Here is an 11,918-nt window from a genome sequence, read left to right as displayed (position 1 = left end):
TGTTTTATGTCTTTAATCCTTGAAATAACCCTCTGAGGTAGATTTTTTTTTCTTTTCTTTTTGAGATGGAGTTTTTGCTCTGTCGCCCAGGCTGGAGTGCAGTGGCACGATCTCGGCTCACTGTGACCTCTGCATCCTGCGTTCAAGCGATTCTCCTGCCTCAACCTCCCGAGTAGCTGGGATTAGGATTACAGGCATGCACCACTGTGCCTGGCTAATTTTTGTATTTTTGGTAGAGATGGGGTTTCACCATGTTGGCCAGGCTGGTCCTGAACTCCTGACCTCAGGTGATCCGCCTGCCTCAGCCTCCCAAAGTGCTGGGATTACAGGCGTGAGCTACTGCACCCGGCTGAGGTAGATTTTTTATCCCTGCTGGAGAAGTGAGGAATCAAGGCTCAGCAGTAGCCATAGCCCATTGCTCAGGGTCACATGGCTTGTCGGTGGCTGAGCTGGAATGCAAACCCCAGCTTGCTGGGCTCAGTGCTGACTCATGGAGGAAGCCTGTGCTGTATTGTTAAGTGAACAACACAGGATACAAAATCCTACTGAGTGATGGTTTCAGCTACTGGAGTGGCTTTACACAGAAGGTGTGCTTTTCTCCCTGTGCAGTTGGTTGAGCCTTTGGAAATGGGGAACACTGCCCTGCTCTTATAGCATTTTGCAAGATTTGCTCAAACAACGTCTGTTGGGCAAGGAGTGCTGGCAGTCCTGATCATTTTAATACCGTTAGGATTTTTCAGTAACTGACCCGGTGCTCCAGTAGAGTGCATTGCTCTGCCCAGAGCCAGGACAGCTTTTCCTGACTTTTAGTTATCATTAAATATCCAAATAAAACCATTGAGGAGGTCTTTTTTTTTTTCAGTGGGGTTAATTAATTGAGGTTGTTGGTCAGGTACCAACAATTATAGCTCAGAACTATAATCCCATCACGTTGGGAGGCCAAAGTGGAAGAGTCACTTGAGGCTAGGAAGAGTTCAAGACCAGCCTGGCCAACATAGTGAGACCCCATCTCTTAAAAGAAAGAATTGGGCCGGGCGTGGTGGCTCAAGCCTGTAATCCCAGCACTTTGGAGGCCGAGACGGGCGGATCATGAGGTCAGGAGATCGAGACCATCCTGGCTAACACGGTGAAACTCCGTCTCTACTAAAAAAAATACAAAAAACTAGCCGGGTGAGGTGGCGGGCGCCTGTAGTCCCAGCTACTCGGGAGGCTGAGGCAGGAGAATGGCATAAACCCGGGAGGCAGAGCTTGCAGTGAGCTGAGATCCGGCCACTGCACTCCAGCCTGGGCGACAGAGTGAGACTCCGTCTCAAAAGAAAAAAAAAAGAAAGAAAGAATTGATAGAATTGAGGTTGTTAATTAAAGAGCTAGACTAGGAATAGACTTAAAGATGGAGGAGGTGCCTCCTTTAGCTGTGGATGCTTGGAGACTTTGTGGTTCCAGTCTGAGCATCACTGGTGAATTTGAAGAAATTTCCAAATTTGGAAATAAGTGTTCTATTTCACAGTGCTTAAGGATCACTTTTCTCCCTTAATTTGCAGTATAGGTGTATTTCCATATGACAGAAGTTGATGCGGGAGAAAAATATTGTGTATTACCTGGCTTCCAGAGCCACAGGAGGCTGCAGATGTCTGGGTGTAGGAGGGTAATTAGCTCTAGAGAGTCCTCTGGCTCTGCCATCAGCTCACCTCACCAGTGAGGCTGGGGGAGTGGTTTTAATTGTATTGTGGCTACATTACAGACACAATATGGGTTATATTGAATATATACTTTAATATGCTGGATTTAAATAGATCCATATCCTGCCTTTTAAGGAAAAAAAATAAGCGTATTGTATATCCAGCTCCTTGTGAATCTCGAAGCCACAAGCAAGAAAGAGCCAGGCTTCGGCTTCATGGGGGCTCCCAAACCTTTCACGCCTTTCTTAGTAAATGAGCTGTTCCTCGTTGGTAACTGCCGCAGAGACGGATGGAAGTACCTTCTTGGTACCGTTTATCCCCAGTGCTAATGTCTAGCCACAAAAATAAGGGCATTTCTGTCAGACTCTGAATGAAAAGAAAATCAGAGTCCAGGAACCAAGAAGCTCATGGTCTCTTGCTCTTAGGAAATGCCATTTCTGGAGCTAGAACTGGTACCAAGTCATGATCCCTTGTCCTTAAGGAGTGCAGTGGTCAGAGCTGACAGTGTCTTCTGACAGGCTGTTTTGGAGGGAATACACCATGACTAGACGTGGGGAACCCGTGGGGAAACAGTTGCATCAGGGGCGGGATGGTGGTTCCATCACAGGGAGGAAGGGTCATCCTCATGCAGTGCTTCAGGAGAGGAGCCCGCGGGCTTTCTGATGGGCTGGTAGGAAGTGCACAGGAAGGAGGAGTTGGGCATAGAGTATAGGTTTTTAGATCTGAACAAGTGGGGCTGCATGGCCCTGGGTGGAAATGGAGAGGGCGAAATTGGGGACAGGCTTAGGCTTAGGGGTGAATGTCAGGGAGTCAAGAATTCTGTTTCAGACTTTTTTGCAATGGGATTTTCTTCTTTTATTTGTTTATTTTTATTGCTTGGTCCATGGTGCTTCGTGGTACGTTTTCCTACCTATGGGACCCTCAGGAAATGCTGACAGTATGGCAGTTGAGGTGAGATTTCTGGAGATAGAACTGGTACCAAGTCCTGATCCCTTGTCCTTAAGGAGTATAGTGGTCAGAGCTGGCAGTGTCTTCCTCGGCAGCCATACTCTCCTATAAATGTTGACCAGGCCACTCCACCGTGTTCCTTCCAGGCTCCCAGATCCAGCACCTGACACAGGTGGGGCTTGCCAGCAGAATCGGGGCTCAGCCAGTGGAAATCCCCCCAAGCAGAGGCAGCCAGTACGGGGGGCCAGGCTGGCCTTCGTACGGGGAGGACGAAGCAGGGCGAAGAGAGGCCGTGAGTATCTCCTGTTCAGGTCATCATTTAAAGTTTACACATAGGCCAGGCGCGGTGTCTCATGCCTGTAATCCCAGCACTTTGGGAGGCCAAGGCAGATCAGGAGTTCGAGACCAGCCTGGCCAACATAGTGAAACCCCATCGCTACTAAAAATGCACACAAAAAAATTAGCCGGGTGTGGTGGTGTGGGCTCTGTAGTCCCAGCTATTTGGGAGGATGAGGCAAGAGAATCACTTGAACCCGGGAGGTGGAGGTTGCAGTGAGTCGGGATCGCACCACTGCACTCCAGCCTGGGTGACAGAGTGAGACTCTTGTCTCAAAAAAAAAAAAAGACATAATCCCTCAATTTAACAGCTTCTGCTTTGGTGTCCCTTTTTAAAACCTACATTTAAAAAACTTTTAACCTCTCTCATGTTTTCCCGCCTTGCTTGTGTTTTGGCTTATAGTTTTTAGCATCTAGCTTTTAGGAAGTATATAATTTTTCTCGAGGCAGAGTTCAAGCTTAGTAGTAAATTTGAATCTATGGGTGACAACTCTGGAGTTGATGTTTGGTGAGATTGCTGTATAAATATTCATGCTCTTCCACAGCATTTGTGTTTCACTGTGGGTTTATTAACGTCATTCGTAGTACGACCATGCGTAGGTAATTTTGTAATAAGCACACAGTTGGGGATAGTTTAAGGCACAGGTTTTCTTTTTGAGACTTCTGTTCACTCACTCACTCAATATGAGCATCGGTAATTCCTACAAGTGCTTTCATTTGCTTTTCTCAAGAACTGCATATCCTGGGGGGATAAATTAATGAAGTTTGAAAATACCACCCAGAATATTACTTTTTGTTTTCTCTTGATCGTTATGCTACAGCGTCCGCTGCATTTCTATGCCTTCCCAACACACACACTCAATTCCTTTCATGGCTGGACGCCCTTACTCAGTGAAAGGACATTAACTTTAGAATAAGGCGTTTCCCTAAAGGAGACATTGTTATACTTAGAGTCTCAGCTATCTGCTTTAAGTTTGCTGCCATTTCTCTTTTTTTGCCTTCGTTTTGCCCTTCATGAGGTGTTTGGGGTTGGTTTTGGTGTTTTGTTTTTTTGAAAAAATGGAGACAAGGTCTCACTATGTTGGCCAGGCTGATCTTGAACTGCTGGCTTCAAGCAATCCTCTCTCCTTGGTCTCTCAAAGGATTGGGGTTACAGGTATGAGCCACCGTGCCTGGCATGGGGTGTTAAGGTTTTCCCGTCACATCCACTTTGGAACACTGCTCGGTCACTATTTGGAGAAGTGAAACGTAGAAAGAACCTAGAGCTGGAATGCCACGTTTAGCTCACAAATAACTTGGCCCTACGTGTTTTTTAGTATGCAGATTCAAATACTCTTACATATAAATGCAAAGAGACATTTTTTTCCACTGAGGGGGAAAAAAACACGAAAAATATCTGAGAAGTGTAATAATTCTTGTGAAACTAATACCAAATCTTTATGCTGCAAATATTAGCAAAACTATTTTATGCTTTAGTGCAGATAAGTTTTTAAAGACAAGGCTCTACAGAGCCCTCAGTAGACACATACACACAGAGACAGGAGACAGCAACTAGATAAAAGTGGAAGATGGTCGCGTGGGCTTCAGTCCAGGGCAGAGGCAGCTGTTCCCCTTGTCAGCCTTGCGTGGATCCATTTACCTCCTTCAGCTCTCAGATATCACCCGACCTTTCACCTCATGGGGCACTGCAGCCTCCCTCCCTTCCTGTTCTCCCCAGCCCCTGGTGTCTTCACCCCTCAGCTGCGGCATAGGCAGCAGGGCCCTGTTGGAGGGCTGAGTTGGTGGATGGACGTGGGCGGTCCTGGGGACCTTCCTAAAGCCAGTTTGCACTTGATGTCTCGGCTTATTCTTCCGTAGGAAGTACGGTGACGTTTGCCATGTTTTTCAGACACACATGCTCGGACATCAAGAGTATTCTTCTTCACCGCTATTTCAGGTGCCAAGGACTTCAAGCAGGGAGCCCTCAGCTCCTCCCGGGAACCTCCCCCACCGGGGGCTGCAGGGCCCTGGGCTGGGTTACCCCACCAGCTCCACGGAAGACCTCCAGCCTGGCCACTCCTCAGCCTCTCTCATCAAAGCGATCCGCGAGGAGCTCCTCCGGCTCTCCCAGAAACAGAGCACCGTGCAGAACTTCCATAGCTGATCGGCCTCACCTCGCAGATTTGCCAAGTATCCGCTTCCCGTGGAAGCAAGACCAAAAGGAAATCAACTGAGTGGGTGTTTGGAAGAGGAAGGAGCAACTCCTGGGCAGCCTGCCTAAGGGAGGGAGCAAGTTGCAATTTAGAAGATGCCATATGTCACATGACAGCTCACAAGCCTTTCACTGGGCTGGCAGTTGACCACTTGGGTTCGGTTGAAATGTACGTATTTTGGCCAAAAGCCAGCAGCACTTCACAAAAACAAAACACAAACCTAAGCTAACAAAACGACTGCATTCGTCTCTTTTTTAAAGGCAGAGATTGAACTTATAGACAGCATAGGGATGAAAGGAACCAAGCGTCCCTGTGGCATTGAGACTGGTACGTGTATGATGGACCTGCTGCTTTGTTTTCTGAAAAGAGGTTTGAAGACATTTTATTAACAGCTTGATTTTTCTCTTTTACTCCATAGGAACTTATTTTAATAGTAACATTAACAACGAGAATACTAAGACTGTTTGGGAATTTTAAAAAGCTACTAGTGAGAAACCAAATGATAGGTTGTAGAGCCTGATGACTCCAAACGAAGCCATCACCCGCATTCTTCCTCCTTCTTCTGGTGCTAAGCTCCAAGGGCCCTTCACCTTCATGTCTGAAACGCAACTTTGGCTTTTTCAGTGAAAGAATATGTTGAAGGTTTCATTTTGTTCTAGAAAAAAAAAAAAAAATCCCTCCCAAAGCAGGGCAAAAAGCTTTATATTTATTTGGTTATCCAAAATACAGATCAAAGTTGAGATCTACGTTCTTCATTGTATTTGCTGTTTCTTAATTGGGCATATACAACTCCTGGTCATGTCCCAGGTCAGCACCGATCGCTCAGGCCAATCCTGTAGAATGAGGCTTTCAAGAGGTCCTCACTGATCCTTTCTTCACTTTGCTGTTGATTTGTTCACAAATTATGTTTGAATGAGAAATCTTCCGTAAGCAAAAGTTATTTAAGAATTCCCAGCACCACCACATTGTTACACATACATCCCTACCAGTCACATTTCCTGTGTTCAGAGCCTGGAAATGAAATTGAGTTCAGTTCAGCCTCTGTCTAATGAATCAAGAAATGTAAAAGAGCTTTGAGACCACAAGGGAAAGGAGAGAGTTGCTTCTCATTTCTGATTTTATTGTGCTCTTATTCTGTTGAGTGGCTCTTAAAATTGTCTTATGCTCTTTGGGCCTAAGAGGGGTCATCTCGCTTAAGATTTACTCCTGATGTAAACATTTCCCCCACTTTCCAAATAATGGCAAAGAAAACAGTGGCAAGCGCCATTCTGTTTTCTGATGCCTGAGTGAAACTCAGAAGAAAAGCAGGCTTAGCTAAGAGATTTTCACTATGAACCTGTTTTTGTTAGATCAACGAAGATGGTCATGCATTGCTTAATGATGGGGATGTGTTCTGAGAAATGTGTCATTAGGCTGTTTTGTTGCTGTGCCAACATCCTAGAATGTACTTCACAGCCTACATGGTATAGCCTACTGCACACCTAGGCTGTGTGGCATGGCCCATTGCTCTTAGGCTATAAGCCTGTACAGCCTGTTACTGTGCTGAGCACAACGGTAAGTTGTATCTCAACATATCTAAACATAGAAAAGGTATGGTAAAAATACAATTTTATAATCTTATGGGACTGCCATCAATATGTAGACCGTCATTGACCAAAACATCCTGATGTGTGCATGACTGTACTTTTCATTAAATAACAGATAAGGGGCTAGAATTTGGGGCTCTGACTTATCAAAACCTGTGTATCTGTGTCAAGTTTTAAGACCCCTGAAACAGCTAAAACAGGTTTCCAGAGTGTAATCACTGGATTTCAAAACCGTGTTTCAGCCCTTCTTTAATGAAGCCTGTTATACAGATTGAGAGTCTTATAGTATGAGGAAAGTTGGTTCTGGGAAGTTAAGATGTAGCCAGTTTTCATCTGGACACCTTGGAAAGCGAAGGAGTGCAGGAGAGTAAATCTCTCAAGGACGTTAAATAAAGGACCAGCAGCATCTTATCAGGCGATCCTCGGAGGTTCCAAGGAGCATGGGAGAGAATGCCCCCTTCTGGGCTTGATGACTTGGTTTTGGTTTAATATGAAATTTCTCTTGGTCTTGATTTAATACCCAACTCTCCCCAAACTGAACAATTTTCTTTGTATGTCACTCAAAAATACCAGGTTTCCTGAATATCTTATTAAGAATTTCAGAGATCCAAGCAGAATTTTATTATGGACACCTTGTAATGAATTCAAATCATGTGACAGCAAATGGGATAAATGGCCCGTTCTTTCCCAGTTCTGCTCGGAGCCATATGGGCTTGCACATAGAGTGTACTAAAAATGGTGACCTCCTTTAAGCGTTGCAGAAAGAGGGCTCTGTTTCAAGTTGGGCTGACTATAAAAGCAATTTTGATGTCTTTCAAACTACCATAAAGGGATTTTAACTGTATTTTTATTCTTAGAAACAATACACTTTTAAACAGATGTCAAGACCAAAGATGATGTATAATAAACAGCCGGTGGTTGTGGTGTGGTGTGAGCAGACCCCAGGATCACCAGCACTCTGTTGGTGGTCATAAAGCACACGCAGTTTGTATTTGCTTCCTCTCGACGCCTGCCACAACAGTTTTACCAGTCACCAAACTCAGAACAAACTAGCTGTGTGGGCAGCACCATACCCTAGCGGTCTTCAGACATTCAGTTCATGTCATCCACTGAAAAGAAGGGTCCTCGTGTTGACAGTGTGTGGCTTTGGAGTCCTCTTATGGAAGCACTCTACAATGAACAGTTGAATTTTGTGTCTATTTTTTCCTATTTTAAAAGTTCTAGTGGTAATACAAACTGTAAATTTGAGTCAGAATGTTTGGAGAAATGATTTTCTTTTTTTCCCAGAGTCTACTTTGTCATTCACTGACTGTGTCTGGTTCCTTCGCTGAACTTCATTCTTCCCATCAGCCAAACAAGAACAGACCTCCCCCGCCTCCTCCCAGGCCCCCTAGTTGTGAGAATCAAATGTGATCATGTGTACAGATGTCCCGTGAGGAGAGCACATAAAGCACTGTGAAAATGTAACATGCAGTCTGTGTGGAGGCCCTGGGATGAGCGATGTGAAGTGCTGCGCTCCTGCAGTGCATGGGTTCACACATGGGTAACGAGCAAAACTGAAAGCTCGGTGTGACTCATTTTCCTCACTCCCATTTGGCTTTAAATTCACTTCCTTCACCAATTTTCAAATTGCATTTATTAAGCATCTTTCTGCTCCCGACTTTCTGGTGTCTCTGGCACCAAATAAGCCAGCAGACATGAGCCTTGCCTTCTGAGATTTTAGAATCTAAGATAGTACGAGTGGGTATAGAAGATGGAAGATACAGATAAATAACATGGTTTAAGCATCAATAAAATTCATTCAAAGAGGTCAGGTGCGGTGGCTCATGCCTGTAATCCCAGCACTTTGGAAGGCCGAGGCAGGTGGATCACTTGAGATCAGGAGTTTAAAACCAGCCTGGACAACATGGCAAAACCCCATCTCTACAAAAAAATACAAAAAATTAGCCAGGTGTGGTGACGCATGCCTATAGTCCCAGCTGAGGCATGAGAATTGCTTGAACCCGGGGGACAGAGGTTGCAGTGAGCTGAGATTGCACCACTGTACTCCAACCTGGGCTACAGAACAAGACTGTGTCTCAAAAAGAAAAAAGTTCATTCAAAAGACATAAATGCATTAGGCACCCAGAAGAAGCTGTGGAAGTTGCATGTTTGGAAATGCAGTATCTTGGGGTGACATCAACTTCTGAAGTGACTTTGAAGGCAGGGCAGCTACCCAGGCAAATGGCATGGAAGGAAGAGCTGAGAGTGGGCCTGGGAAAGGCTACAGGCATGGAGTGAAGCTGTCACTGAAAATGAACTTGATTCACTTTAGTATGGGGACAGAATCCCCATCTGCACTATTGAGGGAGTTTTAGAAGAGAAGGAAGAGGTGCTGGGAGGATGCTTCTGCAGTCATACAGCAAGGAAATGACCAGGGCGGTGAAGATCTACAGAGGAAGTGCTGCTCCAGTGTGGGGGAGGCAAGGGAAGAGGACGGAAATGATGAGAATGACACTGAGGTCATTGTTTAGAGCCAATCTCAGCAGCCATTTGGCCATGCCAAATCCTTTGTGGAGCATAGTGGGTTATCTATCTATCTATCTATATATATATATTCAGCTTCTTTACTGCTACCTACACATTTTTCTCCAAATTTTATTAATTTCATAGTATTTTGATTGGGGTGGCAGATGACTTTTAAGCAGTGGGTGTTTGCCGGCCAGATCTTTCCTGGCATGTGGACTGTGAGGCAAAGCACAGGTGAAGTAGGCACTAAAGGCTTTGGGCTAAAACCAACAAGCAGTTCTGTGCTATAGGAGTCTCTCACTTCCTGTGGACAGGGTCAGCGTTCCTTCATTTGCACAACCTCTTTATAAGTGCTCCAGTGACCAAACCAGTCATTTGGACACTGATTTTCAGTGCATTGGCAGTAATTCACAGATTAGTCATTATGTAAGTCTCTCTCACCCCTTTCACATGAGATTCTCAGACATGAATGAATTTGTCGTTTGGAAGGAAAGCTGGGTAAGGTTTTGGGCCCAGGGGTAGGGGAGGAGGACTCCAGTTTTAACTCCCACGCTAACTTTAGCTCAAGTGGAGTTTTCACCGTGGTCATTTCTACCTCCGGAGCAAGGTTCCAACGCCAGTACTAGAGCCTGCTATCCACGTTTGCCCTGGACAGGAGCAGGAGGAAGTCCACTTCTGTACCAGCAGACAGAGCATGTGAACACAAAACACATTTCTATGGCATAGTCAACTGAACTTCATTTTTACATTTAATCTAACATGTTAACACGTTCTAACAGGGTTTCTATGAGCAGCTGCTGTAATATAAAATATGATGGACTTAACTTGTTACCTAATGAACAAGGAGTGTGTGCATTTCAGGTTTCTTTTGATATTCTTGGAGGTGATTGTCAGTGTTTAAATAGGACTACTTTCTCCACTCTGAAGATGACTTGAAAATTGCAACATCATGGTACATTGCTAAGTCCATGGCTTGTGTGTGTGACAGTAGACTTGATAATTTATCTTAAAACACAGCAGCATTGAAATTTAGGAAAAGAATATTAAATGCCTTTGGAAACATGAAACGAAGTTAGGAGCCAGTAAGAAAGTGACAGAAGCAATGAATGTCTTAATGCAGTATAGTTAAAATGGCTTCCCACAGGGTAGATCATTATCCAGGATCCTTACTTTTCCTTCTTCCTCCAGGTTTTTCAGGGGTCACTTCACATTTCTAAAGAAAGAGTGAATAGGCTGGGCATGGTGGCTCAAGCCTCTAATCTCAACGCTTTGGGAGGCTGAGGTAGGAGGATTGCTTGAGGCCAGAAGTTTGAGACCAGCTTGGGCAACATAGCGAGACCCCGTCTCTACAAAAACAAGTTTAAAAATGAGCTGGGCGTGGTGGCATGTGCCAGTAGTCCCAGCTACTCGAAAGGCTAAGACTGGAGGATCGCTTGAGCCAATGAGTAGGAGGCTGCAGTGAGCTATGATCACGCCACTGCACTCCAGCCTGGGCTACAGGGCGAGGTCCCGTCTCTGGAAAAAAAAAAAAAAAAAGTGAATAGCTAAAAAGGACAGGTGAAATTTTGAGTGACTTGAGTCTCTTGCAGTCCGTGATTACACAGAACCTTTCTGAGCTACTTGGAGCATCACGAATAGTCTTTCTTGTACTTACCAGATTTCAAGTATTCATAACTTGAGTCCCTAAGTGTACAGGTTGGGAATAGCACAGGGCCTAGTACAAGTCACATACCCTGTACTGTTCCTCCTGCAGATGTGGGGAAAGAAGAGGGAGATACTAGAGGAATTGAGGCTCCACTCATTCATTCAGTTGCCCTAAGCACCAGAGGACTTGTTTCGGAAAAGGGGAGTAGGAACGCCCTCGACTTTGCCCTCCTCCGGAGCATCTGTGGGACGCAGGAAGCCCGGGCTAGCGTTAACAGGAAAGGTTGCTCGGCAGAGCTGTCCTGGGGTGCTGACTTGTATCCCCGTCCTTTGTCAAGGTCCATGTTTTCCTGGCTCTTCCTGCACACTCACCCCTATATTATGAGCGTTAATGTACGAAATGTGCAGAGCAAATTGAGGCCACCTGTGGCATCAATACTGCAACTTAAACTTGACAATCATGGTTTGCTGGTCTCAAACAGGCCCTGAAATCTCAGTATGGGTATATGATTTAATAATCGGCCCCTCCCTTCTATCTGTCGGTTTTGTGTTTCCTTCAGTAGCTGCACTGTTTTCTAATGTGCTGTAGAGTTTTTGAAATAATTTATGCAAGTATTTGGTTTCCATGTTTACAATTTATACAGCTTTCCTAGCGTTTTAAATGGAAATGTCAATAAATGCTATGAATTGGTGTCAAAGTGATATTTTCTGTTGATTTCCTTTGCAACACGATAGTTTTCTCGTTTGTAAAACATGAAATGTTGGATGAGATGATCTTTCTGTTCTCTAATTTTGTGCCTCTGGTGAGAACACCTAGTACTTTTGTTACTGGTGGAGGGTGTCCAGGTTCTTGGCGTCTTGAACGAAGAGTTGGACAAAACACGCAAAGCAAGGAAAGAATGAAGAAATTTACTGAAAATGAAAATACACTCAACAATGTGGGAGCGAGCCTGAGCATACGGGCTCAAGTGCCCAGTTACAGAATTTGTGGGGGTTTAAATACCCTCTAGGGGTTTCCGTTGGTT

General features: G+C 44.9%; 1 protein-coding gene across 3 annotated transcripts in view; it reads left to right on the top strand.

Annotated features, from left to right (window-relative positions):
* The window catches only part of KIAA1549 (KIAA1549 ortholog), a 92,616-nt gene extending 81,025 nt beyond the window's left edge, over nt 1-11,591 (top strand). For 2 of the 3 annotated variants that reach the window (XM_011941278.1, XM_011941277.1), the window contains 2 exons: nt 2,774-2,919; nt 4,852-11,591. In XM_011941278.1, coding sequence (XP_011796668.1) covers nt 2,774-2,919; nt 4,852-5,106 — 401 coding nt within the window. In that variant the 3' untranslated portion in view covers nt 5,107-11,591. The remainder of the gene's footprint in view (nt 1-2,773; nt 2,920-4,851) is intronic. The other variant, XM_011941279.1, reaches the window with a different exon arrangement.
* Nucleotides 11,592-11,918: the final 327 nt, after the last annotated feature.

The sequence above is a fragment of the Colobus angolensis genome, unplaced genomic scaffold, assembly GCF_000951035.1.
Source record: "Colobus angolensis palliatus isolate OR3802 unplaced genomic scaffold, Cang.pa_1.0 Scaffold2, whole genome shotgun sequence".
In the NCBI taxonomy this organism is placed as follows: Eukaryota; Metazoa; Chordata; class Mammalia; order Primates; family Cercopithecidae; genus Colobus; species Colobus angolensis.
Note: the sequence above shows the minus strand (reverse complement) of the source record. Positions and strands in the feature narration are given on the sequence as shown.